Source organism: Chlorocebus sabaeus, chromosome 4, assembly GCF_047675955.1.
Source record: "Chlorocebus sabaeus isolate Y175 chromosome 4, mChlSab1.0.hap1, whole genome shotgun sequence".
Classification (NCBI taxonomy): domain Eukaryota; kingdom Metazoa; phylum Chordata; class Mammalia; order Primates; family Cercopithecidae; genus Chlorocebus; species Chlorocebus sabaeus.
Genome location: NC_132907.1, coordinates 22,232,569 through 22,259,973, shown reverse-complemented (window position 1 = coordinate 22,259,973; position 27,405 = coordinate 22,232,569). Strand labels below are relative to the sequence as shown.

At 45.5% G+C, this 27,405-nt stretch overlaps 1 protein-coding gene across 1 annotated transcript; it reads right to left on the bottom strand.

Moving 5' to 3' along the window:
* Positions 1 to 12,043: 12,043 nt before the first annotated feature.
* Positions 12,044 to 25,015, bottom strand: ENC1 (ectodermal-neural cortex 1). The gene is made up of 3 exons (XM_007975271.3): positions 24,908 to 25,015; positions 19,328 to 21,142; positions 12,044 to 14,637 (listed from the first exon to the last, which is right to left on the bottom strand). Exon 2 carries the CDS (start codon positions 21,127 to 21,129, stop codon positions 19,360 to 19,362), a length of 1,770 nt encoding a protein of 589 aa, XP_007973462.1. The 5' UTR covers positions 21,130 to 21,142; positions 24,908 to 25,015; the 3' UTR covers positions 12,044 to 14,637; positions 19,328 to 19,359.
* Positions 25,016 to 27,405: the final 2,390 nt, after the last annotated feature.

The window sequence follows — 27,405 nt, the reverse complement described above, 5'->3', positions numbered from 1 at the left end:
GAGAACCACTGGTTAAACAGGTCACCAATCTGGTCTGGCGCCATTAGCCTGCTATTTGTTGCTGACCCATGGCCTTCAATGGAACAGGGTGTTTCCTATAGCAACGAGCTAATTAATATTTTCAAGCAGTTAAATACATCTAGTACTTCTCAGGAGTATACAGTCTTTCAAAAATTCATTAGTTATAAAGACTTAGCCAAGGATTTACCTTGATTCTTAATTTTTCAAAAGCTGCGTTATTTTTAAAATTACCTTCCAATAGCAAGCTAGTATGTCATCAGTTTTCAGTTGGGCTCTTGGTGCATTTTTGGGCACCATCCCAAAATAGGTGGGACATAAAGACCCAAACCTCACCTCCAAAACTATTTCTTCTAATTCCCTGGAAGATATGCCTACCAGGAACTATGACAATCAGGTTAAATAGCAAGTTGAGTACTTATTACTGTTTAAATCAATACAGTTTTATGCACCACACTATAAAAGCAACAGCCCGAGTTACTTAGATATTTTAATTTGGGTAAAAAGAAGATTGAAATTATATTTATCAGGCTGAAGCATAAAGTCTCCAGTCAACTTTTTCTGCATTGAAAAAACTTGTTCTTCATTATCCATCATTTCTCCTTCAGTTTAAATTCTAAGATGAATTTACAAGAAGGCAGGTGGCTGTCAGTGATTCTATTTTAGCTCGTCAATATTTCCTCTGGATGAAGGACAACATACTGATTAGGTTTAACTTCATCTTCTTTTAACATTTCAACAGAAGGGGCTCTTCGTGGAAGTCGCTGAATAACTCTCAAATTATAAATAACTTCATGAGATAAAAAGGGAGGCCCCAGACTTTTTTTTTTCTGTGACTAATACAGTTTCTGCTCCTCCTTCCTTAAGACTTTTAATTAAATCACAGAGACAAGTGGAAACAATGTGTCAGCTTTTTAATGAGCTTTAATTGTCACCACAGAAAATTAAGCATAGGCTGAGAATCAGGATTCAAGATCAGCTGTAAACCCCAGACTGGTAACCAGTTCTGATCCCATGCTGGTGTGAGAGCTTTGTCTTCGGGGTAGAGAGACGGTTCAGAGAAAACCTGCTTGGAACACAGAAAGCTAAGTTGCTATAGACAGGATTCTACCCATTCAGACTACTATCAGTCTTAGAGTTTGGCCAAGGGGTGCTAGACGAGGATTACAGCCTGCAATGCTTGTCCCACTAAGGGGCCCAAACTCTTCTCAGGTCCTGGCAGATGGCATCAAGATAGTTGTTAGGTCCACAACTACACCAATTGTCAGGTCCAGGGTCAGGTTCGGGCCCATACTGAGGTCCAAGGGCAGTGGGTGGATGGGCGAATAGCTGAAAGAACACTCGGGGGGCTCTAAGCAGGTGAAATGTAGTTTTATTTAACAGCTCTCTCATTGGCAGCTCTATTGCACCGTCCGCCTTTATCTCGGCTGTCTGCTCCGGCTCTACAGCTCCTCTCAGCAGCCGGCTCTGCAGCTAGGCTGCTCCCACACACAGCTGCACGGCAGGCTGTCCCTTGCCTTCAGGGTCAACAGCTTAACTCTTTCCCTCTGGCCACCAGCGCAAGCCATGTCCAGCGGTGAGCGGTCGTGCCCTGGCTCCCGTTTGTCCATCTGCAAGACAGACAGCTCTGGTTCTCTTTCTCTGGGCACCCGCGCACCACCAAACCACTTCAAGCTGAGCCCAAGAGTGCCCGTACAGTGTCAGCAGGGCAGTTATACCTTTTACAGACCATAGTAAGTAAATTCTGAGCCAAGAAGGAGCTTACACAAACAGGTTATAGAACAAGTGGAGGTGTGCGCCTGCGCAACAATCCAACTGACTCAGGCAGGCCTGGATGTCTGCGGCAGCCTAATTCTTGACCAAAGTACACCTATAATAGTGATGTCAACTTGTGGTCTTTTCCAAGGCATTATTCTTTAGGCATCTTCCAAAACTATATAGAAGAAACAGAAAACTGACCTGAAGAAAGACACGTGCCGAAGAGGGGTCAGGATATATAATAAACTGAGAGTGACCAGGGTGGGCTTCTTCTGCTTCCAAAGCCACAGGGTCCTTGCAGATGTATTCAATCAATCTATTTTTTTCCTGAATTACATTCTAGCAGTTTCAAAAAAAAAAAATGAGAGGAGAAATCGCTGTGGAACTCAGTGTCCTTGGCATCTATTTCATAACAATGCTCAAAGGTCTCCACTAGAAAATCTTGAAGAGATATAATAGGCATGCTTTTAAAATGATTGGAAAGTGCGGGGCCATAATGCTATTGTAGAACCACATTATTTTACAATGCACCTTAAATGGCTCCCAAGTCCTTTTATTTAAAACTCCAAGATAGGAGGACTAGTTTTTCTCAAAGAAACCATGACTATTTCCTTCTCAGAAAATAAGCTGTTAGAACTGGTAAGACATTAGCAAATGGCCCATCCGAGCTACAAAGAAAAATAATGGTTTTGTTTTGTTATCATGAGGAAGCGACATACCTTTAAGGTTTTTTTTATAGCTTGCCACAGGATAATTGCTACTGCTGTTAAGCAGAATGTTCTAATTGGATATTAGCTCATTTATGGGGCAGAGTTAGGAAGAGTTTTTGCCCAGGTGTCTTGTAACAAAATGAAATAAGCAGATGTTACGTATCTTGAAATTACCACCAAGTTTTTATGTGTTGTTAGGTGCTCAGATGCTCTGAAAATTTTGTCCAAAATTGCAGCGTAGTTGTGAACAGAGCAGTCATATCACTATGCTTAGGCAGATGATGCCAAACGCTGAGACGTTTTCAAAACCATTTAGTCGTCTCCCAAAATATAAAAAGAAGGGGAAGAAACAATCCCTCTGGAAGTGAGCTGCCCAAAGATGGATCACTAGGGCAAACTCGTCCCCTCTAAAGTCTTTCCCTCACCTGCCCCTACACCTGCCCTACCCACACAGGAAATCATAGGGCCATAGAAATGAGTGATAGGTAGGAATGATTTCAGTCCTTGTCTGTAGTTGTAACCCTCCTGATTTAGTTTGGGTCCTCCAAGAAGCGGACAAAAGGCAGGATTCAGTGAGCAAGAGATTTATAGGGAGAAACTCTAGCGAAGAAATAAAGCGGGGAGAGCTGGAGAAGGTAGGGAGCACTTCCAGATCACAACCCAGGCCAGACCCCAGTGAAGGAAAGCAAAGAATAGAAAACATTTTTTGAAACTGGGTGTGGTGGTTCACACCTGTAATCTCGTCACTCTGTAGGGCTGAGGCAGTGGATCGCTTGAGCCCAGGAGTTTGAGACCAGCCTGGGCAACATAGGGAAACCACCATCTCTACCAAAAAAGAAAAACACACACACACCCAGAAATTAGCCGGGTGTGGTGACTACCATAGTCCCGGCTAATAGGGAGGCTGAGGTGGGAGGATTGCTTGAGCTAGGGAGATCGAGGCTGCAGTGAACCATTACCGCGCTGCTGCACTCCAGCCTGGGAAACAAAGTGAGACCCTGTCTCAAAAAAAAACAAACAAGAAAACATTTTCTCTAAATCCTGATGTTTCCCATTTGGTAGTGGGTAGTGGGGCTCCTGTGCTGGGCACAAGCTGCTCCTCTCCTTTACCTGTCTTACTTTACTTTTCTTATAGGTTCTACCAGTCACCATAGTTCACAGAGACTAATGCTGTGCCCATCGTAGACTCTTATATCTTTCTGGGCCCACCTGTGAGTAGGAGTTTGTGTACGTAGCCTAAGCCTGGAGAGAGGAGGATGGACAGGTGGTCTCCTCTCTCTGTCTCCCCTTCTTTCTGCTCCTCGTGGAGGGCTAATGCCTGGCCCCTGGTGTCCAGGTGCAATTCCAGCAGCCCCTTCCAAGGCAACTCCTCTCCCCTCTGGTTCTGAGACAGCATGTATCAGCATCCTTAGAGACAAAGGGAGGAGTAATGCCTATCCCTTGTTCTCAGAGGTAGGAAGACATCTGCTAATGACAGCTCACCACCCAGCCTTCTGTAACTCACTGAATGTTATATGACCAAGCACAAGCAGTGCCCACCCAGGGACCTTGGGACTCCAGGGTTCTCTGCCTTTGGCCCCGGTTCTTGGAAAGCAGGAGAACCTGTGAGTGCCATTCCAGAGTTTATGCCAGCAGTCACTGCCCTAGACTCATCCTCCTCACAGCCTTCAGTTTGCTGGGTGCAAAGTGCACCCAGCAGCATCTACACAACCTCATCGTGCCTCTGCACCCCACCCCATGCCTCCTCTACCCCAGGGGTCCCAAGGCCTCCTCTTCACAGGAAGTTTCAGGAATCCTGCCCTAGCACAGGCCAGCAAGACTAACCTACTGCCTTGCAAGAGGAAGGCTCTGCCTCCCTCCAGCTATCTCTAATCAGCTCTAGTGGAACTCTTTGAAAGGGCCATTGTTCTTCCCAAATGGTTTGGTTTATCTTTTTGAACATTTCCACATTTCCGTCAGTGAATATTACCCTTTTCATGGTTGTTTTTTCCCCAGAAATAAATGAATGAAGAAATAAATTTCTAGTCATATGGACATTTAACTTTCTGCCCCAAGGAAACACCTGAAAAGGAAAATAAAAATATACTGCAGTAATTAAATTTTGAACACTAAGTATTCTAAGAAGTAAAATATTACAGAAATAGAAATTTCTGATTCAGTATTTATACTGGGAGTGGTATAACTATGTATAGGTATTTGCCAAAATACAGGCTAGCATTAACTTATGAGTGAGTTGACAGCTGGTTGCTGAGAATATAGGATTCATATCCTCCTGGAAGTGATGTTATAATTGGTGGATCTGGGTTCTGGGTCAGGCTTCAGGACTCCATTCTCTGAGCTTCCACTGGTGCTGGCCTGATTCTGGGTCCTGGAACAAGGAATGCAGGAATGAAAGTGTTAGAGACGGGAAAAAACTGAATGGGGTTTTTCCCACACTAACTCGGTCACTCAATACTTTCAACACGAGACGCAGAGTAGGGGTGGGGGTTCCCACACATCAGCCAAGCAATTCTGCAGATTCTGCAGCAGACACCAGTGGGATGTCCACTAATACAATTCAATCTGACACTATCTGCATGGAGATAGTGAGACAGGTGAGTTGCCTGACCACTCCCCCGGGCCCCCCTCACCCCGCAAGATGTGCAACAGGGGTATGGCTCATCTGTTCCCACTGCCAAGTGCTCAAACCGCTTATGGGAGGGGTGGCATGCAGACAGGCAGGTGCAGGAGCTGGGGCAAGTGCTTTTGGGCTCCAGTCCCACAGTAGCATCTGGGGGTGAGGGCCTGCAACTGCCAAAGCCCTAGTGGGCATGCTACAGTGCTCTTTTAGTTCTGCCATCCACAGACGGCTTAAGTGTTAACCAGCTCAGTGCCCTCTTGGTAGCTGGGTTCTTGTCCCGCGTCCAGGAAGAATCTGGTCACATGGACAAATTGAAGGATGGTAAATGCAGGGGATTTTAGTGAGTAGTGGAGGTGGCTCTCAGCGGGATGGATGGGGAGCTGGAAAGAGGATGGAGTAGCAAGATGATCTTCCCCTGGAATCTGGCCATTCTGTGGCTGATCTCCTCTCCAACTGTCCCCAGCCAAACTCCTCTTGACGTTCAGGCGTTCCTTCTCTTCTCTCCTTCTCTGCTACGCCACTCTTCTGCTCCTCTGCTCTTCTGTTCATCTGCTCATCTGTTTGTGGAGCCTGGGGTTTGGAGTTTATATGGGTACAGGATAGGGGGATGTGGCAGGCCAAAAGGCAACATTTCAGTGCAAAAAAGAGGAATGCCTGCTTCCATTTTGGGCCATGGGTTCCCAGGCTTGCAGGTGGGGCCTTTGTTGGGTAATTGCCCTCTTCCACTCAGTATTTCTGTCTCCTGTCAGTACCAATAGTGTCAGATCCCAAAGGCTGAGTGTGCAGTCCCACAAGACTGCCCTTGTTTCAGATGCCTGTCGCCACTGTCCAACTTACTAGAAATCAGGGTTCCACAGCTTCCTACTTGAGTTTGGTACTTGTTACTTATAGCTTCTCACAGAACGCAGAAATACTTACTTATGTTTACTGGTTTATTGTAAGTACATTAGGAAGGATACAGATGAAGAGAAGCATAGGGTGAGATATATGGGAAGAGACAAGGAGCTCCCATCCCCTCCCCGGATGCATCACCCTCCAGAAACCTCCATGTGGTCAGCTATCCAGAAGCTCTCAAGCCCAGCCCTTTTTGGGTTTTTATGGAAGCTTCATTATGTAAGCATGATTGATTACATCCTTAATCATTGGTGATCAACTTAACTTTCAGTCCTGGCCTCCCACAGAGTTGGAGGGACTAAAAATCTCAGTCCTCTAATCATGCCTATGCAGCTCTCACCCTGAAGCTACCTAGGGGCCCCCAGCCACCGGTCTTCTTATTAGAATACAAAAGACGCCTGTCACTCTAGCAATTCCAAGGATTTTAGGAGCTGTATGTAAGGAGAAGGGGACCAAATGTATATTTGACAATATTGCAGAGGGAAAGAGTTTTCTCTCTTTCCAGTACCTGGAGTTCATTCAAGATAACCTTAAAAAAAAACACACACCCTCTGTTTTATTAAACAATTTATCTGACAACCCTAAAAGACTCCTTTTGTTTCCATTGTTTTTGTAGGGTGTTTAGGGGAGAGGAGAGCATTATAGGCTTTATTTTTTAAGAGTAGTTTTAGGTTCACAGCAAAATTCAGCAAAAAGTTCAGAGTTCCCAGATACCTCATAGCTCCACACAGACACAACCTCCCTCTCCTATCAACATCCCAGCCCAGAGTGGTACCTTTCTTACAACCTGCATTTCTTAGGCTCCTACTGACACATCATTATCACCCAAAGTCTGCGCTTTAATTAGGGCTCAGTCTTGCTGTTGCACATTCTACGGGTTTTGACAAATGTTTAATGACAGGTACTCCTCATTATAGTATCATAAGAATAGTTTCACTGCCCTAAAAATCCTCTGTGCTCTGCCTATTCATTTCTTCCCCTCTCTAGACATAACACTTTGACGTAAAAATTTGCCTTTCTCATTCTTCTCCCACACCTACAAGCCTCCTAATTCCTGGTATTCCCCTAGGTCTGAGCCCCACTCCCAGCCGCCTACCCAGCCTTCAGATGGACCTGATTCATATAAATGTGTGAATGACTAACAGCCCTCAAAATGCAGTTGAGGTATTCCCGTTTTGAAAAAGAGTGCTGATTGGCACCCCTGTCTCTCGAATAGGTGGACCCTCTGAAAGTACCAGAAAGGGCTGTGAAGAGGCCACCACTACCAGAAACATCCCCACAAGGTTATCTTCTGCTTTTCCTTTCTCCTTTCATTCGCCTCAGAGTATAGAGATTATTTCAAAATTACAAAATTTGTTCTCTGAAAATGGTTCCCCTGGCAGCAATGCCTTGGCCAGAATGTATGTGGGTGGGTGAGTGGGGCAGGTGTATTTGCAATTTAGAGCTTTCATATGTGTTCATTAGAGCCTCAGAGAGAAAGAGAGATTTTAGTTCCCACTTTGCAGGTGCCTAGTTTGTGTCTACCAAGGAGCTGATTTCATCTTCTTTGTGGATACAATATTAGCATATCTCATGGACAAAAAAATCCTCACAGTCTTTCTAGAATATCCAATAAACCCTCTCCATGTTATCTAAAAAGCGGGTGTAAAATAACTTTTCATAACAAAACGAATCATCTGATAACACAAGAAAAGGGTTAGTGAGAGTCTTTGCTGAAATTCCAACTGCCTTTTCTTGCTGCAGTCCCCCATCTTTGCAGAGATAAAGATTATGGTTGCCACGGAAACAGGACCAGAGAGAGAAAGACAGAAACTTTGTCTCATTTGGTTTCCCCAGGACTCACAAAGAGAGCTGGGCTGTAAGTAGAGCTGGACCAGATTATGGTAGATTTATAATTTACTTAGTCAAATTGCTTTTAATTCATCGTCATGCCTCAATGTACATTTTTTTCCCTCTGAAAGTTAGGTCTTGCACCTAGTTGTCCAATGTTTGACATGTAACAGAGCCTTAAAATTCATTGTCTATGATTAAATTCAAATTCAGGACAGATGGCTTAGTCTGAGTATGTGTCAGACAGGCAAAGCACTTAAGATTTGTGACAGGCAAGACCAGGAATTAACTGCTAAGTTTTTGCATTTATTTGTACATTCATGCGCACCATGAATATGGCTATAAAACTTATTTAAGTGTTCTCACTTTATTCAAAATATTCCCAAACAAAGCAACCGTTCTCCTTTTGCAAACCAGACGCCCTAATCTCAAGCCCATTAACTCAAAACCCATTTTTCTCATGCTATATGCATGTGTACATTTCATTTACTCTGTCAGGAGGATAACAGCAACCTTCTGAAAACCCAGCTTGCCTAGAACCCAGAATGTTGGTCCCCACTTCATTTTTGTGAGCCTTTTTATTGAAACATTTAATTATTTTATTGAGCAAACATTTGTCTGTGGAAATAAACAATGACCAGCCAAATGTGAACAAGCGAAGACTGTTTATTCAGAGCTTGCTATATAGCAAGGGAGTCAGCCACTGTCACTTGCATTTTGGCAGAGACTCAAAGGAAGACGGAGAAAAGGGAAAATTTCAGTGTGGGGAAGAAAGGGATGTCTTCAGGTTTGATTGGAGCCTGTTGGCATGGGGAAGCTGCAAGTGGGTCAACCAGAAGTGGGCATCCTGTGGTGTCTGGGTAGGGGTACATGTTTGGCTTTCTCTGGCTGGTCCTTAGTTAGAAGCAAGGACGAAAATCAAGGAAGTAGTCAGTTATTAATCAAGTCCTGGCCATTTGGGGCTGACTGCGAATAATACAGGGGTTATGATCTGGCTTTCTAAACCAGTTGCCAGAGATAGTGGTCTAACTTCTTACAGGTCTGACTTACAGAGAGCAGGCTGGCTTCCTGGGCTGATCACTGCAGACAATGTGTGGGTTTCCTAGGCTGGTTGCTGCAGACTGGGGGTCAGAGTTCCATTTTTATACATGGTCTGGCCATGATCCACGGGTATATTCAATCACTCAGTCAATTAACATTTTACAAACAGAAGAGCACAAAAAGCATCCGTGTACAGCTCAATGAGTGATCAAGTGTAACAACCACCCAGGAGCCCCCATTTATTTTTAAATTCTCTACAACCTTATCTTCTGAAACTGGCTGTCAAGGAACATTTTGAGTCTCAATCAACTCTTTCCATTGGCTTCTTCAGTCCTCATGTCCAGGGCAGGGCTCACCAGACGCAGGTCTCCTCAGACCACCTCACAGAGTCGGTGTTCCCCACACAATGGAACGCAGGGCAGCCCTGGGTTTCTCACAGTCAGGCTCAGCCCTGTGAATCACCTTCCTCTACATTCCTGGACCTGGAGGAGCAGGTCAGAGTGTGCCTTGAACTCCACCTCCACCACTCCCTTGGGCAAGTTATATAATCTCTCAAGACCTGTTTCTTCATCTCCAAACTGAGAGTAATAATAGCGCCTGCTCTCACAGGGTTGCCAGCGGGGATGAACAAGGTGAGAGGCATGCAAACCCTTAACGCAGTCCCTGGCACAGCATAAGCACTCAGATTTTTATGTGTGTCTCTCTCCCCATAAAGTTTTAAAATGACAACTAAAAATTACTGAAGACCTACTATGTGCCAGGCACTGAACCTGGTACTTGCTCTTAAATTTCTTATATTATTGAATTTTTCTATTAGAAGGAATGTTAGTCATGCTTATTTTACAGGCAGAGGATCTATGGCTCAGAGATGTTAAGAAATCTCCCTTTATTCACCTCAATTTGTCATGAGGATTAAATGAGATAACTGTAAAGCAGGTCCTTAGCACAATCTCAGCTCATCACTTAATGAATGTGGCTATAGTTTACGTTGACTCTTTAATGATTCCCTGTAGTACAGGGGTCCCTAGCCCCTGGGCCACGGACCAGTGCCCGTGGTCTCTTAGGAAGTGGGCGGCACAGCAGGAGACGAGCCTTGGGCGAGCGAGCATTGCTGCCTGAGCTCTGCCTCCTGTCAGATCAGCGGAGCCGGGAAGCGGAGGCAGTAGATTCTCACAGGAGCTCGAACCCTATTGTGAGCTGCACATATGAGGGATCTAGGTTTCGTACTCCTTATGAAAATCTAATGTAGGAATGTCCAATCTTTTGGTTTCCCTGGGCTACAGTGGAAGAAGAATTGTCTTGGGCCACACATAAAATACACTAATAATAACTCATGAGCTAAAACAAATCACAAATAATTTAAGAAAGTTTATTAATTTGTGTTGGGATGCATTCAAAGTTGTCCTGGGTGGCAGGTTGGACAAGCTTGATCTGTTGTCTGATGACCTGAGGTGAAACAGTTTCATCCCAAAAACATCCCTGCCGCCTCTGGGCCCAGTCCCCATCCATGGAAAAGCTGTCTTCCACAAAACCTGTCCCTGGTGCCAAAAAGGCTGGGAACTATTGCTGTAATAGATAAGCCTACCTACTACAGAGAATAATCTGTGTAGTTCCCCCTCCAACGTCTGCTCTCCCTTTGTTCCTTACTAATTAAATCACATTGCTATGGGGTGGCAGTGTGCCAGATAAAAGTACTGCCTCCCCAGGCTCTCTTTTATCTTGGGAAGTTCACGTATCCCAGTTCTGGCCACTGAGAGGTAAGTGTAAGTCTCCCAGTGAGCCTTTCGGGTAAACTATTACTATTCCAAGAAAAAGGAAGAATGTCCTCTGGCCTGAGCCCTTTCCCCTTTGTCTGCCCGCACTTTTGCTGCCTGGAAAGCAGATGTGATGCCATAAGGTGCAGCTGCCATCCTGCAAGCATGAGGCCTGATGGCCTCGTCAGGGTGCTGTCCCGGCCCTGGACTGCTGACCTCCAACCCGTTTCCCTACTGTGGCCAGATTTTTATTACCATAGCCACTGTTTGGTGTGATCTATCTAAATGAAATCAAATTTCCAAATGAATGAAAATTAAGAATTTGAAGTATCTTTTTAATCTGTCTACATGTTCCAACTGAGATGATAAAGAGAAACAACTCTAGAGAATGAAATATCTGTTCACGATCATTTCTATAGGAACCATTCTCAACCCCTCTAGGGATTAACATCAAGATGTTTTCCTGAGCCTAAATCCCATCCGTCAACTCCTAACTAACCTGCCCTTCTTCCCTGTCATTTAGTGTCATCCATATGTTGTCATCAACAGGGTTTCCAGGGGTCTTCAACATCATGCACTTGGAATCTGAGGGCTGACACTGGTCCCCAAAGGCTTGGCTCTAGACCAGCTTCACACGGCACAGAACCGAATGATCCTCCTGTCAAACCCAAGGCATCTGCTCTGGCATCTTGATCAAAGTCCAAAGGCTGTAATTGCATTATGCCTACTTGTGAGCTCTCCTAGAGTTCCCAATTAGGTAATATTTATTTTCTACCCAGAAAAGGTTATGTCCAACCTTGCTCTGCACACTGAAACAGTAAGGGTTCCAATCTGAGCGATAAAGGAGCATCTCAGTGTGACATGAAGCCATCATGAGATGGGGCAGGAGGCTTCAACTGGCCTTTTGCAGAGCCAGCTAGGACAGCCATCGGCTTGGAAGAAGCTAGGTATCCATGAGGGGTTAAACTTGTGCTTTTCTGTTGCAGTACAGAAATAATATGCATATATTTCCACTTTAAATGATTTCTAAAGCAGATGTCAGCAGATGAAAAAAGGATTGAACTCCAGCTCCTTCTCTAACAGCTTTCTGTCAAAATATAACCCACGTGAGGATTTCAAAAAACTAAATTCATTCTAACATAAAGTACTCTGTCTTAATATCGCATGGCGTGTGACTTGTTACATTCCCAGCTGCGAATAACCCATAAATGAGGGATTTTGTTTTGCTTAAAGAGATACTCTAATGGTCAACAAAAGTTTTACTTAGTATGCAAAATTACCTTTGCAAATATCACTAAATGGTGAAATAAAACATGTTCGGAATATCTGAAACGATCCTTCTTTGGACAAACGAGAAAAGGCACAAGTTTACAATGCCTCAAATTGTGTCTTATTCAAATAAAGACCCACACACATAATGAAGAGAAAATCTCTAATAATTTATTGACCTTCAGTTTCACATTGTGAAAAAAAAAAAATAACAGTTTTACAAAACCTCAAAATGTAGTCATAGCAAACAAGTACATATGAACATGAACATTTTCCTTCAACTTATACAGTTTTGTACGTGAACCACATGGTCAATAGCCAAGAGAGGGACATTATGCGGCTCTAATCACTCTTATTCAAGACAGGTGTCAAGCCCAGAGAAAAGCGGCTACACAATTATACCAGAAGTGGAGGGCTGCCCTTTGTTATGTGTTTCTACAGCAACCAGCCCACAAAATAAGAAGAACCTTCTCTGTCTTATGCCAAGGTTTTTGTGTGTACTGTGCTGTGAATTGTATTTGCTTCAAAGTGTGGGACGTTTCACAGGGTGAGAATGGTCAAGTAGTGAGACCAAATGCCTATATCAATTCAAAGAGCAGGAGTCCAGAAAGTTCCCTGCAGGCTGGGGGCCCAACCCTTACCACAGCTCCCTCTGGCTCACACACAGTAATTAATAGAGGATTCAAGGACAGACCCCAACTTTGAAACAGCTGCAGAAAATTCATCCTGCTTTCAGAAGCCATGCAGTGACACATACATCTCTCTTGGCAGATTTGCATCATAAACTACAGAGCTGTAACTGCTACAATATAAACGACACTGACTATGCCCACTGGGGGACAATTAGACATTTGCATTGCTTAGAACACATCTAGGAACCAGGGACTGACTGCTGGAAAGTACTGTTATTCCTTTCTTCCAACAGCTCATTTATTTTGGCCCAACTACAGCCCACTCATTCATGGCATGGATGGACAAGCACAATTAGTCTAAAGTACTAAGGTGGAGAGAAATGTTAAGGATTTATCTGTCATTAGACAATGCAAACACGGTCACAATGTAAAAGGTTGTTATCAGTCTTAACCCCTATTTTCTAAAATACAGCAATGTGAGAAACGTGGACAAAAGCAGTTCAAGTTGCAAACTTTGGTCTTCCCCCGCACCTCGGGGGAAGCACCTATTTGAGACTAGCACTAATACCTACGACGGCACATGCTTAGTAAACAAGCACTCCAACTAGCAAAGAATGTATTCACAACTGATTTCCAACTCTGCCGGAAAACTTCTCAATAGGGGCCACTGCTTACAATTCTTTGGTGTTTTGTGGCCAAATGTGTTACTCGTGCACCAAAGAGTTTTTTAAAAAGAGATTTGCCTAAGGGTGAGCACTGAAGTATACATTGTGCCAATGTAATTATTGTCTTGGAGACCTTCTAGAACTTGCTAAATCATATAGCAAGAAGAGAAGGAGTTCGGGTCAAGAAATCTGGTGAGTTAATTTCCATCTGTGATACTTCCGTTTTTCCCATTAACTGTGGTTGTGGCAAAGCATTCTCATAAGGTAATAAATAAATAAATAAACTTTGGACAATGCCTTTACCTGTGTCCTATATACAGAACTATTCCATAGAATTTTCCAGGATTTCAAGATATTACACAAAGAAAAAAACTGTAAAGCAATTTGGTCCTTTCCAAATTTCAGCAGCTGAGACTGAATTAGGTAAATCAGATGGGAGTGGGGAGAAGGGCAGAAAGAAGTCTTCCCTTACCCCATCAGCACAACCAAACCCCATGAAATCCCATTAAAATCTGGTGAGTCTGAGAAAAGTGATCTCCACGGTTTTTCTACCTCTAGGATGTCATTTAAATTTCCATTTTGTCATCCTTCCCTGTCTTGACATTTTTAAAATCCACCCCTCCCCAACCCACCCTCCAGTTATACTCCAAATTGTAACTCAAAAGTTTTCATGTTTGTGCAGCAAAGCACATCTCAACAGCCACAAAATGTGCAAAACATACAACCATTCACACACGTCCATACATGTGAAGACAGCTGTAGGCATTGTTTCAGCATGCAGGCATCAAACAATAAATAGCTAAATCTATAACAAACTTCTTAACAGCCAAGGAAAAGTTTAAAGTCACTTATAAATAGAAAAGAACATCTACCAAATGGCTACCAACAAAGTCCCCATTGTTCGGAAACGTTCCTGGGGAGCAGACCCCTTAGAGATTAACGGAGAGTCCAGTGGTCCTCATTCTTCAGCCAGCCCAGCCAGCTTCCCCCTTGGACCCACAGTTGGGCTTTGACTCTCCAGCAGCAGCTGGTGTGGAGGCTTCAAGCTCTCTCCTCAGAGAGGTGACAACCATTTCAAATTTTACACATAAATGGTGGAGCCCATGGAAATCAAATGCTGAATATGGTACAGCAAGGGAAAAGGTCCAGCTTTTCTCTCCCTTTGAGGGGGCTGATTAACGTTGACATTAATCCACAATTACAAGACAAGGACTAGATCACAGGTTTGTTCATTCATATTTAAACCATGTGCTACTTGCACCAAAAATCCCACCCCCCCCCCCCCCCGCCCCCTGCCTTCATGTCCAGTTAGAGCATTTACAAGCTGCAGCAGATTTTATTCGTGTCTTGCAACTTCTTTTAACTTCTTTTCCTTTTTTTCTCTTCATTAAACTTGGCCTCTTCAAAGTAGAAACCTCATATTATAGCATCGAGTGATGGAGTGAGCTGAAACAGACGATAAAAACAAAACAAAAAAGCATGAAGGATTTGTATGATGCCATAGTTAAGATTTTTCTTTTTAGTCACAAAATTTTAAAAATTAAACTAGGTATGGAGCTGGACAATATTGCTTCCAAAGGTCTTACATGTTCAGTAGGAACTGTGCAAAGATATTTGAAGTGCTTGCCTTAAATGCACAAGTGTGCATGTACGCATCCATGCAGATGGCTGGCCTGACAAAAACAGTGGTGTCTAAAGAAGGACCTTCACTTCTTTCCTAAGTGTATATATACGTTCAAATCCAAACCTATATGTCTAGATGCTATGATGAGTTGCCATCTTCTGCTTCCAACATTCATAAAATTTATTTCTGTGGTTAAACAGAGCCACCGTAAAGTGATCACTAAAGGGTGAAAAGAAGGGAGATTCCTCTGCAAACCCTCCTTGGCCTATGTCCCATGAAAGATTCCAAAGTAACTTTACCATCTCGGAGGCAGACATACTAATCCTCGTATTTAAACGCATCTCTGCTATCCATTATGGCAGAAATCAGTCTCGCTTCCTTTCACATGACAACGTATCAGGCCTCAACAGCCCAAGGTTGGAGTTTATTCTCAAAGTTCATTAGTCCACACTTAGATGCCGGCAGTTATGGCATACCAGTGCTACAGAATCTACCTACATCAAGCGTGAATATCAGTTCAAAGTGCCGTAACCACAAAGCCTGCACATTTCATAGAGCTTACATTTCCTCACACTGCTCACCCTTCCCATTTATTTATTTCTCATTTCATCTGGGGAAATTCTGCAGACGGCTTTTGTATCCTTATTGCTGTAACTCTAAGTACAGACAAAGGGAATTCTGGAGGAGCCACTCATGACTTGCATTGAATTCTTCCCACTTTGCTTTTGTGTGTTCAGAAGCCTGATTCATTTCATGAGTTGTTTCTTTTGGCTGTTTCCTAACAGTGATTCAAGCTTTCAAGGCATTCCTTAGACTATGGTGTCATTGCCCCACCTCCACTTCCTTGTAACCTATATGTCAACATTAGGCCAAAAGAATGTATCTTGTAATAATATAAAATTTCAAGACATCGCATATTCAAACAGGAAAAAAGGAATACACACCACCCCCCCAAAATTGCATATTCAAACGGGAAAATAAAAAAGGACACATACCAAAAAAAAAAAAAATCTAGAGAAGAAACAAAGCAAATCAAAGCCTAAGTTAGGTTGAGGCCACACGGGCACCGTGAAAACAGAGGATAATCAAAGTAATTTCCTCTCTGCCCTTCCCACCCACTGACAGAGCAGCAGGAGGCAGATAAAACCTCCTTGGTGGATGAGCTTTAAGACCTAAGGAAACTTTCTGTTAAACACTGTATTAATTCAGTTAACACCTACATTTGGAGGGCAGAGGAATTTGCAGTTTGGGACTGAGACCTACCTACCCAGCACTTTAGGGCACTCCAACCCCCTCTTAAATGTTTTAGCACTATCTTGTGTAGTAAACTTTAGAAATTTTAACCAACATTCTCCCTGTCGGAAATTCAAAGAGTGGCTTTGATCAGGCGCTTACGCTGCCCTTTAAAAGCAGCAAACTTGGCCCTGTCAAATTTAGTTTTTATGTGTTTGACTCTCTCACTGGTAGCACCAAGGATGAACAAGAGGATGTTATTTCACGTATAAATTAACACTTTACTTGCTCTGTTTCCCAGGGACTGGAAGGGTATGATTCAGTTCAAACACCCAGGGTAGGGTGAAGTCAAGTGTTTGCCAACATGTTCACTCTGGGCTGAAAAAGGAGGAACCAAAAATGAAGTCTAAAGATAACAAGCAGATAAAAGTCAAAGAAACCTCATTTTCCTGCCACACACAAAGCTAATTCCACTGCCATTATCTCACAGTAAGTTAGGGTCTAAACTGAATATTGAATACTTACTACATGCCAATCACTGGGCTAGGTATTTTCACCTCTTTTAATTCTCCTATCAATTGACCCAAGTCTGAGTTGGGATAGATCACAGGGGAATTATAGATCAAACCACTCATTTGACAGAGAAGCAACCTAAAACTCAGAAAGGTCTAGAACTAAAAAACTAGGGCCAGAATACACATGTGGCTTCTCTCCTCTTTCTGCCTTAATTTCCTTATCTTGTTCCAAGGATGCCAGTCAGCCTGCCCATTGTCGTTATGTACCACCACCCTGGTAGCAATTTTTATGGCTCTTCTGTGCAAATATAGTCAGTTCTGGACTAACACCCAACTAAGTGTGCTGTTAATTGATGCTTTTGCCTAGGAGGTTCTTTAAACCTGCTTTAGAGGTGAGTCATGCATTCATATCTCAAATGAAATAACCACTTTCAGAGCATTTGTTTATTCAAGATTACTGAGATGCCAGCAAGGCTACAAAAAACCAGTTTGGTGTGGGACGTTATTAGCCCAGTTGCTCCCCAGAGGAGGTGTCTGACTGTTCCTGCTGTTTTGAAGGAGTTTCATTCCAGGAAAGCATGACATAACTCAGAACTCTGATAACTGTACGAAGGGTGGAAGAGATAACTGAAGAAGTGAAAAAAATAGCAAGCTGAAGGCTGTGCGCGGTGGCTCATGCCTCTAATCCCAGCACTTTGGGAGGCTGAGGTGGGTGGATCACTTGGGGTCAGGAGTTGAAGACCAGCTTTACCAACACGGTGAAACCCCATCTCTACTAAAAATACAAAAAAGCCAGGTGTGGTGGTGGGTGCTGCAATCCAGCTACTTGGAAGGCTGAGGCAGGAGAATCGCTTGAACCCAGGAGGCGGAAGTTGCAGCGAGCCGAGATCTCGCCATTGCACCCCAGCCTGGGCAATAGAATAAGACTCTGTCTCAAAAAAAAAAAAACAAATAGCAAGCTGAAATGTGAGAGTAAGGCCAAGTTTAATGATGTTTCTAAATGAGTTGTAAGGGATGGGGAAAGAAAAGACCAATGAGATGAAACCCCTCTGTGCTTAGCTTGCCACTAGGCCTAGATCTCCTTTTCTCCCTTTGAAGTCCCCTTCAAAGGTGTGAAATATACAAGGGAAAACAGAGCCAAAAGTTCCCAAGTAAATGAGTTTGTTTTCATTGTAGTTCCTCCAAAGCAGTTACTTTCTTCTCTTATTATTAGTAATAAGCCCATGAATCACCAAAACAAATCAACACATTCTGTGTGCGCTGGGCTATACTTACACACGCCTAAGCAATTCCTGGGGCCAAGCCTAAGAATGCTTAGCAGCAAAGCAGCCATGAGCTTTGCGAACTCTGAACTGTGTAGGCCTATTAATTATCTGAGCCAAGAGTATTATATACTCTTAAATACACAGACAACTATTATGTACTCAGATATATGATGCAGAAACACAACTTTGACAATAGCCTTGACAATAGGGGCAGCCTGACTGATTAAGTCTGAAAGGCCATAGTTTGGGAAGTTTAGGTGGCTCAGTGTTATCTGCACAAATTTCTGCTACGTACATGCAGCCTTTTACAAAGACAGATACAGATTTATCTTTAAAGGCAATAAATGCCCTAAAGGATGCTACTTTTTAAGGAAAATATTTAAAATAAGCTAACAATTTTGGAGAGAATAAACTAGGAATGAATTTGGGCAATACATTTTTTAAACCCTATTCATTCCACAAAGGGTTTGAGGAAGCACAATTTGAATAGAAATGGAGTATCACCTGGGATGACATTGGTGTCATGGATGTGAAGCTCAAGTTTATTCAGTGGCAGTGCAACACGATGCTCCAGCGCAGATGTCTGGAGCCAGACCCCCTGCATTGATTTCCTGACCAGCTCCACCACTTACTAAGCTCTGCTCACTCGGCAGCTTAGCCTCCTTAATGCATGAAGTTTTTTCATCTATAAAACGAAGCTAGTAATAATTCCCCACAGAGTTGTTGTGAGGATAGAATGAGACGATCTTGGGAAACCATGTGGCACTGTTGCAAGCACACAGTGAGGGCTCAATAAACATTAGCTGGCATTCTCAAAGAGGTCAGGGGTTCTCAACCTGGTTGTTCATTGGAATCATCCGGAAACTTTCTAAAAATACTGATGTTTGGACCCCACCCCAAACCAAATGAAACTAAGTCTCTGGGATGGGCAGTTTTTAAAAAGCTCTTCAGGTTCGGGCGTGGTGGCTCACACCTGTAATCCCAGCACTTTGGGAGGCTGGGGTGGGCAGATCATGAGGTCAGGAGATCAAGACCATCCTGGCTAACATGGTGAAACCCCGTCTCTACTAAAAATACAAAAAATTATGTGGGCATGGTGATGGGCGCCTGTATCCCAGCTACTCGGGAGGCTGAGGCAGGAGAATGGCGTGAACCCGGGAGGCGGAGCTTGCAGTGAGCCAAAATCATGCCACTGCACTCCAACCTGGGTGACAGAGCGAGACTCTGTCTCAAAAAATAATAATAATAAAATAAATAAAAAGCTCTTCAGGAGATTCTGAGGCTCAGTAAAAGCTGAGAACCACTGGCTAATGCCATTGGGGGGCTGAGGCTGTGGTCAACACAAGTTGGTAGGTTCTAGGGGCACCAGCTCTCTTATTTTTACAGCTTTGGTAGTACCTCTGCAGTACAGTCTCTGTGGATCAGATCTCACCCCATGTACTGAACTTACGCAATAGCCTCATTATATGCAGACTTGCATCTATAGCTAAACTTCTTACCTCGTGCTCACTCTCTTTAGAATGTACTGCATTTAAGAAGGCAGATGTTTCCAGGTGCTGACAAATGCAGTAGGAATCAGCGAGTACGGGACGGTGGTGATGCTGTTCCACACATCTAATGTTGGATCGTAGCAGTCCAAAGTCTTGCATCGCTGAATGCCAAAGTATCCTCCAACCACGTAGAGTTTGTTTCCGGAGGCCACAGCATGGCAGCTCATGCGCTTTGCTGTCACATCTCCCACCTTGGTCCACTGGTAAGTCTCACTGTTGAATTTATAAGCAGAGCAGGCAGAGAATTCTGTATCACCCCCCATAATAAAAATCTGGTTCCCCAGCACAGCTGCTGCTGTGTAACGCCAGGGCTGGGGACAGGTGGCCGGTACAGTCCACCTGTTTTCACACTGATCGTAACACTGAACTTTGGGGAGCTTGTCATGACTGACACTGGTACCTCCAAAAGCAAACAACTTGAGCTTGGCACTCACTACTGCGGCGTTGCTAACGCCTTCTCGGAGTGGGGCCACCATGGTCCATTTGTTGGTTGTGGGGTCATAATGTTCTACCTGCTTTAGAGAGACTGAGGGGGAGGCCGGGAGGCAGCCAGTTGCGGCCGTGTGCCCCCCAACCACATATAGGCAGTGCTTCAGTTCAGCAGAGCCATGGCCAAACCTGGCCACCAGCATGGGGGCAGCTTTGGACCACTCCTCGTGCAGGGTATCATAAACCCAGACATCTTTCGAGACCCCATTTTCAGACCCCCGCCCCCCAGTAATGTATACTTTGCAGCCAATCGCACATGCACTAAACTCTTTTCTTGGGCTGGGAATGTCAGCCTTGGGAATGATTTCTTTGGCCTTCTGGTCTACCAGATACAACTTGTCACACATGAAAGTCTGTCCCCCAAGAAGGAAGAGGGCATGGCCGGTTTTCCGAGGTCGGGCACAGAGGCTGGTTACCACGCCGTCATTCTGCAGGATTTTCAGTTTGCACCTGATGGCCTCTTCCACAATTTCCTTACTCTTTCTCTGCTTGGTGATGAGTTCCTCCATGGCCACATTCTCCATGAGATAGATGGCTGGCAGAAGTGCCAGCCTTACTGTCTGCAACAGTTCTGGGAGGTAGCAATAGCGCTTCTTCAGGTCATAGCTGATCCAGTTAATTGCAGACTCGTACACAAGCCTTTCATCTTCTGTCTCCAGCTCTTCACTGGACAAGAGTTGCACTACCATGTCCTGGGGCAGCTGGAGGAAATCTTCATTCTTCCTGATGGTTTGGAAGTTGCTGAGACACATTCTCCAAGATAGTTCATACAGCTTGGTGCACTGGTGCGCATCAGACAGCAGCAGCATGCCCAGGCAGTTGGTGGGATGCAGGTTCTTTTCCAGGAACTCTGCACATGCATCCCGGATGTCTTGAAACTCCAGCATGTCACCAGCTTCCAGGAGCGATTCTGCATTTTCTTCATTGATGATGACCCGGGAGGAGTACGCATAGTCAAGCAGCAGCTCCAAGACTTCTGGGTGGATGGAATTGTCGAAGTTGACCTCACTGTCCTGGCTCTCTTTCAGGCCACCACTGAACATGGCCTCAAAGTAGCGACTGCACGCAGCCAGCACTGCCCGGTGGCAAGGAAAGGTCCTATTTCCGGCATGGAGAAGGACGTCAGTGAAGAGACGCTGCTGGCGTAAAAGATTCAGGTGAGTGAGGACGCTGTCAGCGTACGAGGACTTGTGAAACAGATAGATGTTAATGGAGCCGCTGCTGGCCCTGGACTTGCGGTTCTCATGCACGCTGACTGACATTTTGTTTCCACTCCTGAAAATAATAATAATAACAAACTGAAAATGATGCTCCTGATGTTCAGAACAGCAGAACGAAAGCAACAATGGTTTGGGACAAAAAACAGAACACTTTGTAGTTGACCATGCCACCTACTATTCTAGAATAGTGTATGGCCATTCCAGGACAAAGCCAGAGACGACTACCCAGAAGGAAAGATATTCACTATAACACTGTTGAGCTATTTGAACTCTGCACCATTTAAAAAAAAAATCACTGCATAAAAAGCAGGTTGATCTTGGAAAACCTGATTGCCAACTTTCAGGCCATTGAAGTCTTTTAGAATATAAGTCAGCAAAAGCCAAGAGGAGTGAGGTCTCATTCTCACAGCTCCCTGTCATAGTCCAGCTGATTCACTGCGGGCCACTTAAAATGCCAGGTCTCCTGCTCTCATAATGCCAGGATGGGCACTGGCTTTCATGCCTCATGCAACATAAAGCCATGTGTAAAACAAACACCTAACAATTAATTCCATTAAGAAGTCCTTTGGTAAGAACCAGTCTCCCAGCACATACAGTAAATGGGATATGTAAGGCCAACTTCTGCAATGATCAGACCTTTATTTAAAAGTTACAGATAATGTATTTCATTTTATACATATTTTTGAGACCAAGTCTCTCTCTGTCACCCAGGCTTGAGGGCAGTGGTGCAATCACAGTTCACTGAAGCCTCAAACTCCTGGACTCAAGTGATCCTCCTGCCTTGGCCTTCCGAGTAGCTGGCACTAAAGGTGTGCACTACCAAACCCAGATAATTTTTTGTATTTTTTGTAGAGACAGGGTCTCAAACTCCTGCTCCTCCCACCTCGGCATCCCAACTTAAAGATTAATTTCTAACCACACAGCTCTACCACTGAGGAGTCCTAAAAGCACCCCAATTTGAATAACCATATATTGATCAGCAAGCCTTTAGTCAAAGCACGGAATAAAGTCTGGCCATAATCACCAACTACCTGTCTTGCTCTGGACAGCTTCCAATGTGAGGATTTGGCACATAAAAAGAAGAATATTTTGAGTTGCATACTCATGACTGCTGTTTTCTGTTCTTCCCGCTTTATATCAATTCTTGGAAAACCAGTTGCAAGAACAAAAGATCCACCCCTGTCTTTTGATTAAATAGTGCATCACCAGGACTGTTCCTATATACCTGCAAATGCTGGCACCTGCATAGAGGGAGTTCAAAATGCAAACACTGCTCTATTTAAATCAAAAAATACGTGTCTCTGTGTGTGTGTGTGTGTGTGTGTGTATTTTGCCAGCTGTTGTTCATTTAGGACCACCCCAGAATTTATTTGCCGACTACAGTGCTTTCCTCAGTATCTACATTGAAATTATAGTAGAATCTAATGCTATCTTTTGGCTTTCTTCAGTAAGAAAACAGTAGGGTAGAGACATAGGAAATGCTTGTCATCCATCTTCAAAAACTGAATCACATGCCTTCATCCTTTTCTTTTATACCACCCCTCTGTTACTTCAAAGGAATGAAGTCCTCAAGAAGCTGCCTGTCCAAGGATTCCTAAGGAAGCTGTTTATCCCGTTGTTTATCCCCAGAGGGTAAACTGTGTGGCTGGTTACAGTATGTGTTCCAGACACAGAACAGCCAGTTCTGAAAGCCCAGCTGAAACTCTGTTTCCCTTAACCATTCAGATATTTTTAAATTTACATTCTAAGAATTATTAATAAATGCAAATGAATGATTTGCCACAGATTCATGGGCTAAAATACTAACTTGCACCTCCCCAACCAGATGTGAGCCCCACTGTGAGACTGCACAGAAAACCACAAAGGCAGGGGCAGGACACATATACCTCATGCCATTAGGTGATGCAACTAGTTTTCTTTCCTTTTTGGAATGTAATTTTTTATGATGAGTAAACATGGCTTAGTGGAAGAAAGGAAGCAACAAAGTCCTAGAGCTCCAGTGTTAGGCAGACTTTACAAAGCACCCAGTAATCTCCACAGTGACTTGGGATATAAAAAATGGTGAGGAGCCAGCCTCACTCCCACCTCAAGCTAAGTGTCTACTGTCTACTCCATTCTAACCAATGCCCAGTGTTCTGGAAAATGACCATGTGAACCTAGGGGAATGCATCAGGTTTCCAAAGGGTTAAAACATCTATTAGCATTCTCAAAGCTCCACCACTGTAGTTGTTATTTTAATTAGTACATTCAGTCTGAAGTATTTGGAGGAAGACTTTAAGTCTAAACCTGGATAGACTGTCTACGTACTCCTATGAAGCTATTGCCTCTCAGGCTAAGAGCAAATGCTGCCCTGACTGAAGGAAGAATGAGGTTCCCTGAAACTAGGTGCACAGGCACCAAAATGCTTACACATTGAGCTGGAATCAGGCTGGGCCCAGAACACATTTCCCTGAACGTTAGATTCAGGATGGTGCAAAACAACATTCACAACCAGACCTACACCTAAGAAAACAATTTGTTTAGAAGACCTTAGGATATAGGATCTACATCTCTCCGCATCCTGTGTTTATGCTCCTGTATGTTCCAGGCTGGCCCAACAAGCCAGAAGGAAGAGCCTAGCCTGTCATCTTGGATACCATCCAGATGGAAAAGCACGTCACAGCCAAAATCACAATCAACATTCTTGCAACAATGTTTGATTAAAATAAAAAGTAAACTTGGAAACCCAAGGGGAAAGACTTGCTTTCTGGCTTAAAAGTGTGCAAACTTCAAAATATCAGCAGAAACCATGTATACAAGTCACTGAACACACCTTCAACATAAAATGAATCATCTTTCCAGCATTTTTAAGCCCCCAGAGAAATCACATTTGCATACCAAGTAAGTGGCCAAGAAAATGCACAGTTCTACTTAACCTGCGTCTACAAAGAAGACAGAGAAAAGGGCTGCTATTACTGTGAACATCAAAAGGGCTTCAGTTACAGTAACTTCAGTTCACTTCATGCTCCTTATTCAGGCTCTCTGCCTCCAATGCTTAGCGTCCCGCTTCTCCAGGTTTTGAACCTGATCTCAATCCAATCAAAAGAGAAACTAGGCAGATTTTTTTCTGGGCATTTATATTACCGGTAACAATAGAACATTATAAAGATCTTGTTAACAAAAGTAGCTTCTTGCCAGTCTTCTTATTGCAAAGCTATTTAACAAGCTGGCCATGCCTGTGTGACACCAAACTGCATGTGGATAAATTCAATGTTTCATCTCCCCGCCCACCAATTCCTATCCTTTGTAACTAATAATGTTAACACGACAGATCAAGAAACTAGTTTTCCAGAAAGCAGTTTTCATTCATTCTCTATAAGACACTTCCGCCGCAGTGAACATGCCCGCACTCAGGGTGTCTGTGCGTGGCCCCAACTTTCCTCTGAGCCGGGAAGGATGCAACGTGGGCCAACGATTCCGCGCGCTCCGCCCTGGAGGCTGCGGGGAGCGACGCAGCGCGACATTCACCCCCAGGAAAGCGCTGCTTTCCGCGGAGGAGAGAGGCTGACTGTCTCCTTAGCTCTGCTCCTCGCTTCCCCAGCGGCTCGCCCGGACATTGCACCGCCGGTCGACCTCTCTGGCGATGCCCGGCTCCTGCCTGCTGTGGGAGGGCAGCGGCGGGCACCCTGGTCTCCGCACCTAGAAGAGCTCCCCTTGGCCTCAAGTGGAAGCTGCCGGCTGCCGGAGCACGCTCACCCCTCGCGAACACACCCCTGCAGCCGAAGCAGCCCCTGAAGCCCGCAGCGCCTGCAACAGGTCCGGGGCAGTGGGGGAAACTTACAGCAGTGGCGACTGGCCGTAACGCACAACTGAGTTCTAGCGTCGGTCACGGGCAAGGAGGCGACGAACCGGTCGTCTCAGCCCCGGGAAGCGGTGGCGAATGCCCCGGAGAAAGGAGCGCCAGCCGGGGAGAGGACTGCACCCCGAACGATGGCTCGCGGACTGGCTACCGCTGGCGTTCGCCTCTGCCTCTTGTCCCCACGCCGCGCACCCGGCGTCCAGGACCCGCAGAGCGTCTACCGGAGCGCGTCACCGGAGCGGAGAGCAAGCCTGCCACTGCAGGCGCCGCGGAAGGAGGCGGGCTGTGCGCTCGGGGGAGGGAGCTAGAAAGCGCCTTGTGCGCCGGCTGCCGCCAGGCGTCTGGACCCGGTCTCCGCAGCGCCACCGCCGCACCGCCTCCTCTCCGGCTGCCAGAGCAGTCTGCGCCCCGCCGCGGTGCGCCCCGCTATAAGTGGCGCGGCGGGGAGGGGAGGGGAGGGGGCGCGTATGCAAAGAGACCGACACCGGGGGAGGGAGGAAGCGCATTAGCGCGGCCCGTGGTGTAGGAGGAGGAAGAGGAGGAGAAGGAGTGGGAGGAGGAGAGGAGCTGGGGAAGAGCGTGTCGGGGGAGTTAATCGGGAGAGGAAGCGGGAGAGGGGGGCTGCGGGGACTGCAGAGAGACAAAGCGGACGCGCTGTCTCAGCCGCTGGCAGCTGCAACCCCGGGAACCGAGAATAAAATAAGTTTTCCCGGGTTCGAGTATGTCTGCGCCTCTTTGAGCCAGCCTGGTTAATGGACAGTCCCGGATCTGAGGGACGCACCTCAGGGGAGCGCAGCCCGGCGTTGTACGCTCGGTGATGCCAGAGCCCGCGCGATGCTCTAGCAGCAAGGGGCGAACTGGATATCCACAGGACAGGCCCTGGGCACGCATAGATAGCTCCTTGGGTAGGACGCCCAGAGTGGGGAGAGATAGTGGCAATGGAAGGGCAAAAGTCTGAAAGCTTTGGGGACAGTCGGGTTGAGCAAGCCAGGACTTCTAAGTTTCTTGCTGGCAGAGAGCCAAAGAGACTCCAGCCCCAGGCATTTCCCATGTGTCCTCCCTCTTCATTCCCCAGCGGGTGCGGCACCCCCGGCTGGACTCTGCCCTAAGCCAGGCGACTGCAGCGGCAGCCGGGGTGCAGTTCTGCGGGGCGCGCACCACGTGCTTTTCAGCCAATCGCCGCGGCCGCTTGATTCAAAGTGAACTCCTCAAAGCAGCAGCCACGCCGCCTCCTCTCCTAGCGATAAAGCCTCCATCACCCTTTCCTGTTTTTTATCGCTCGGTGGTGTTAGTTTGGAGTTCAGTAAAGAAATGGCTCAGCACACACACACGTTTAATAGCCCTGCGTGCCAGGAGAAAGGAAGGCGATTCGAAAAATAATCTCGCGTGGTGATCACTTTTACGAATCCCATTTATCTTTGCAACTAGAGACTTGTCTTTCCACTGGGAGCTAAAATGTCTGTTTTTTATTCGGTGTTTGGAATTAAGTGTATAAAGGAACGGGATAGATGACCGGTCCAGCCCCCTTGTTTTACAGGTGGGAAACCGAGGCCCAGGGAGATGTGAGTTGCCTGGCTTGTAGTCACTTAGCAACAATGTCCCAGCTCTGCAGCTCGACCAGAGTGAGGGCCCCACGACAGAGTTAATTCCGTCCCCGGGTCCCCGCGTTCCCAAGCGCCCGCGCTTCGCCTCCCAGCTTGCTTTAAAACACTAGGTGCAGGAGCGGTTTAAACTGGCTGCGGAGGACCCACCGTGGCGCTTCCAGAGTCCAGACTGCTGAAACGAAGACTGTCAGTTCTTCACTCTAATTTCACTTTCCTTTACCCTTGTTCCCTCTTGGTATTTGCGCCGAGAAATTTCGCTCCTTGCAAACAAAGAAAGACAGTGCCCTCTGAAGTCCTTTGTTAGCATTAACTCGGCAGCCTCACCACGAACCTTTCAATATATATATTTTTAATGCAGAGTCAGTCTCGGCTTGAGGCTGCTTCACAGACACAGCCCGGATCAATTCATGGCAAGAACCGCGAATGGAGAGTCAGGGGCGCTGCGAGGTTACAGAGCGCGGGCAAGCAGCACCCAGGTTCTGAAGCGAAGACCAGACAGTTGGAAACTCTGCAGACTCCAGAGATAGGTGCTGAAAAGATGGGAGGTGGAAATGTGTAACTGTTGCACATGTGTCTTTTTAAAACATGTTTCTGTGGCCTGTGGCAAGGTGTGGGGGAGCTCATCAAGGCAGCCACCAACGCACCTTTTAGACACCTCCTAGACCCGCTCTGTCTGCCTCCTTTGTGAGTCAAATCTACCTAAAAAGGCACCTAGATGCCCTTGCCTAGAAATGGACTCTGTACATAGCTCAGCTGGTTGGTTGGAGATTTTGCCACTGGAAGCGACCGAACTAGGGACAGGTATGTATCTTTACCGCCTGGAAACTACGGGATGCCCTTAACCAAGGGAACAGCAAAGTTCAGATCTCTTTGCGA

Bases quoted from the DNA above. Each gene is read 5' to 3' on its own strand.
- ENC1 (XM_007975271.3), bottom strand. From the start codon at position 21,129: ATGTCAGTCAGCGTGCATGAGAACCGCAAGTCCAGGGCCAGCAGCGGC.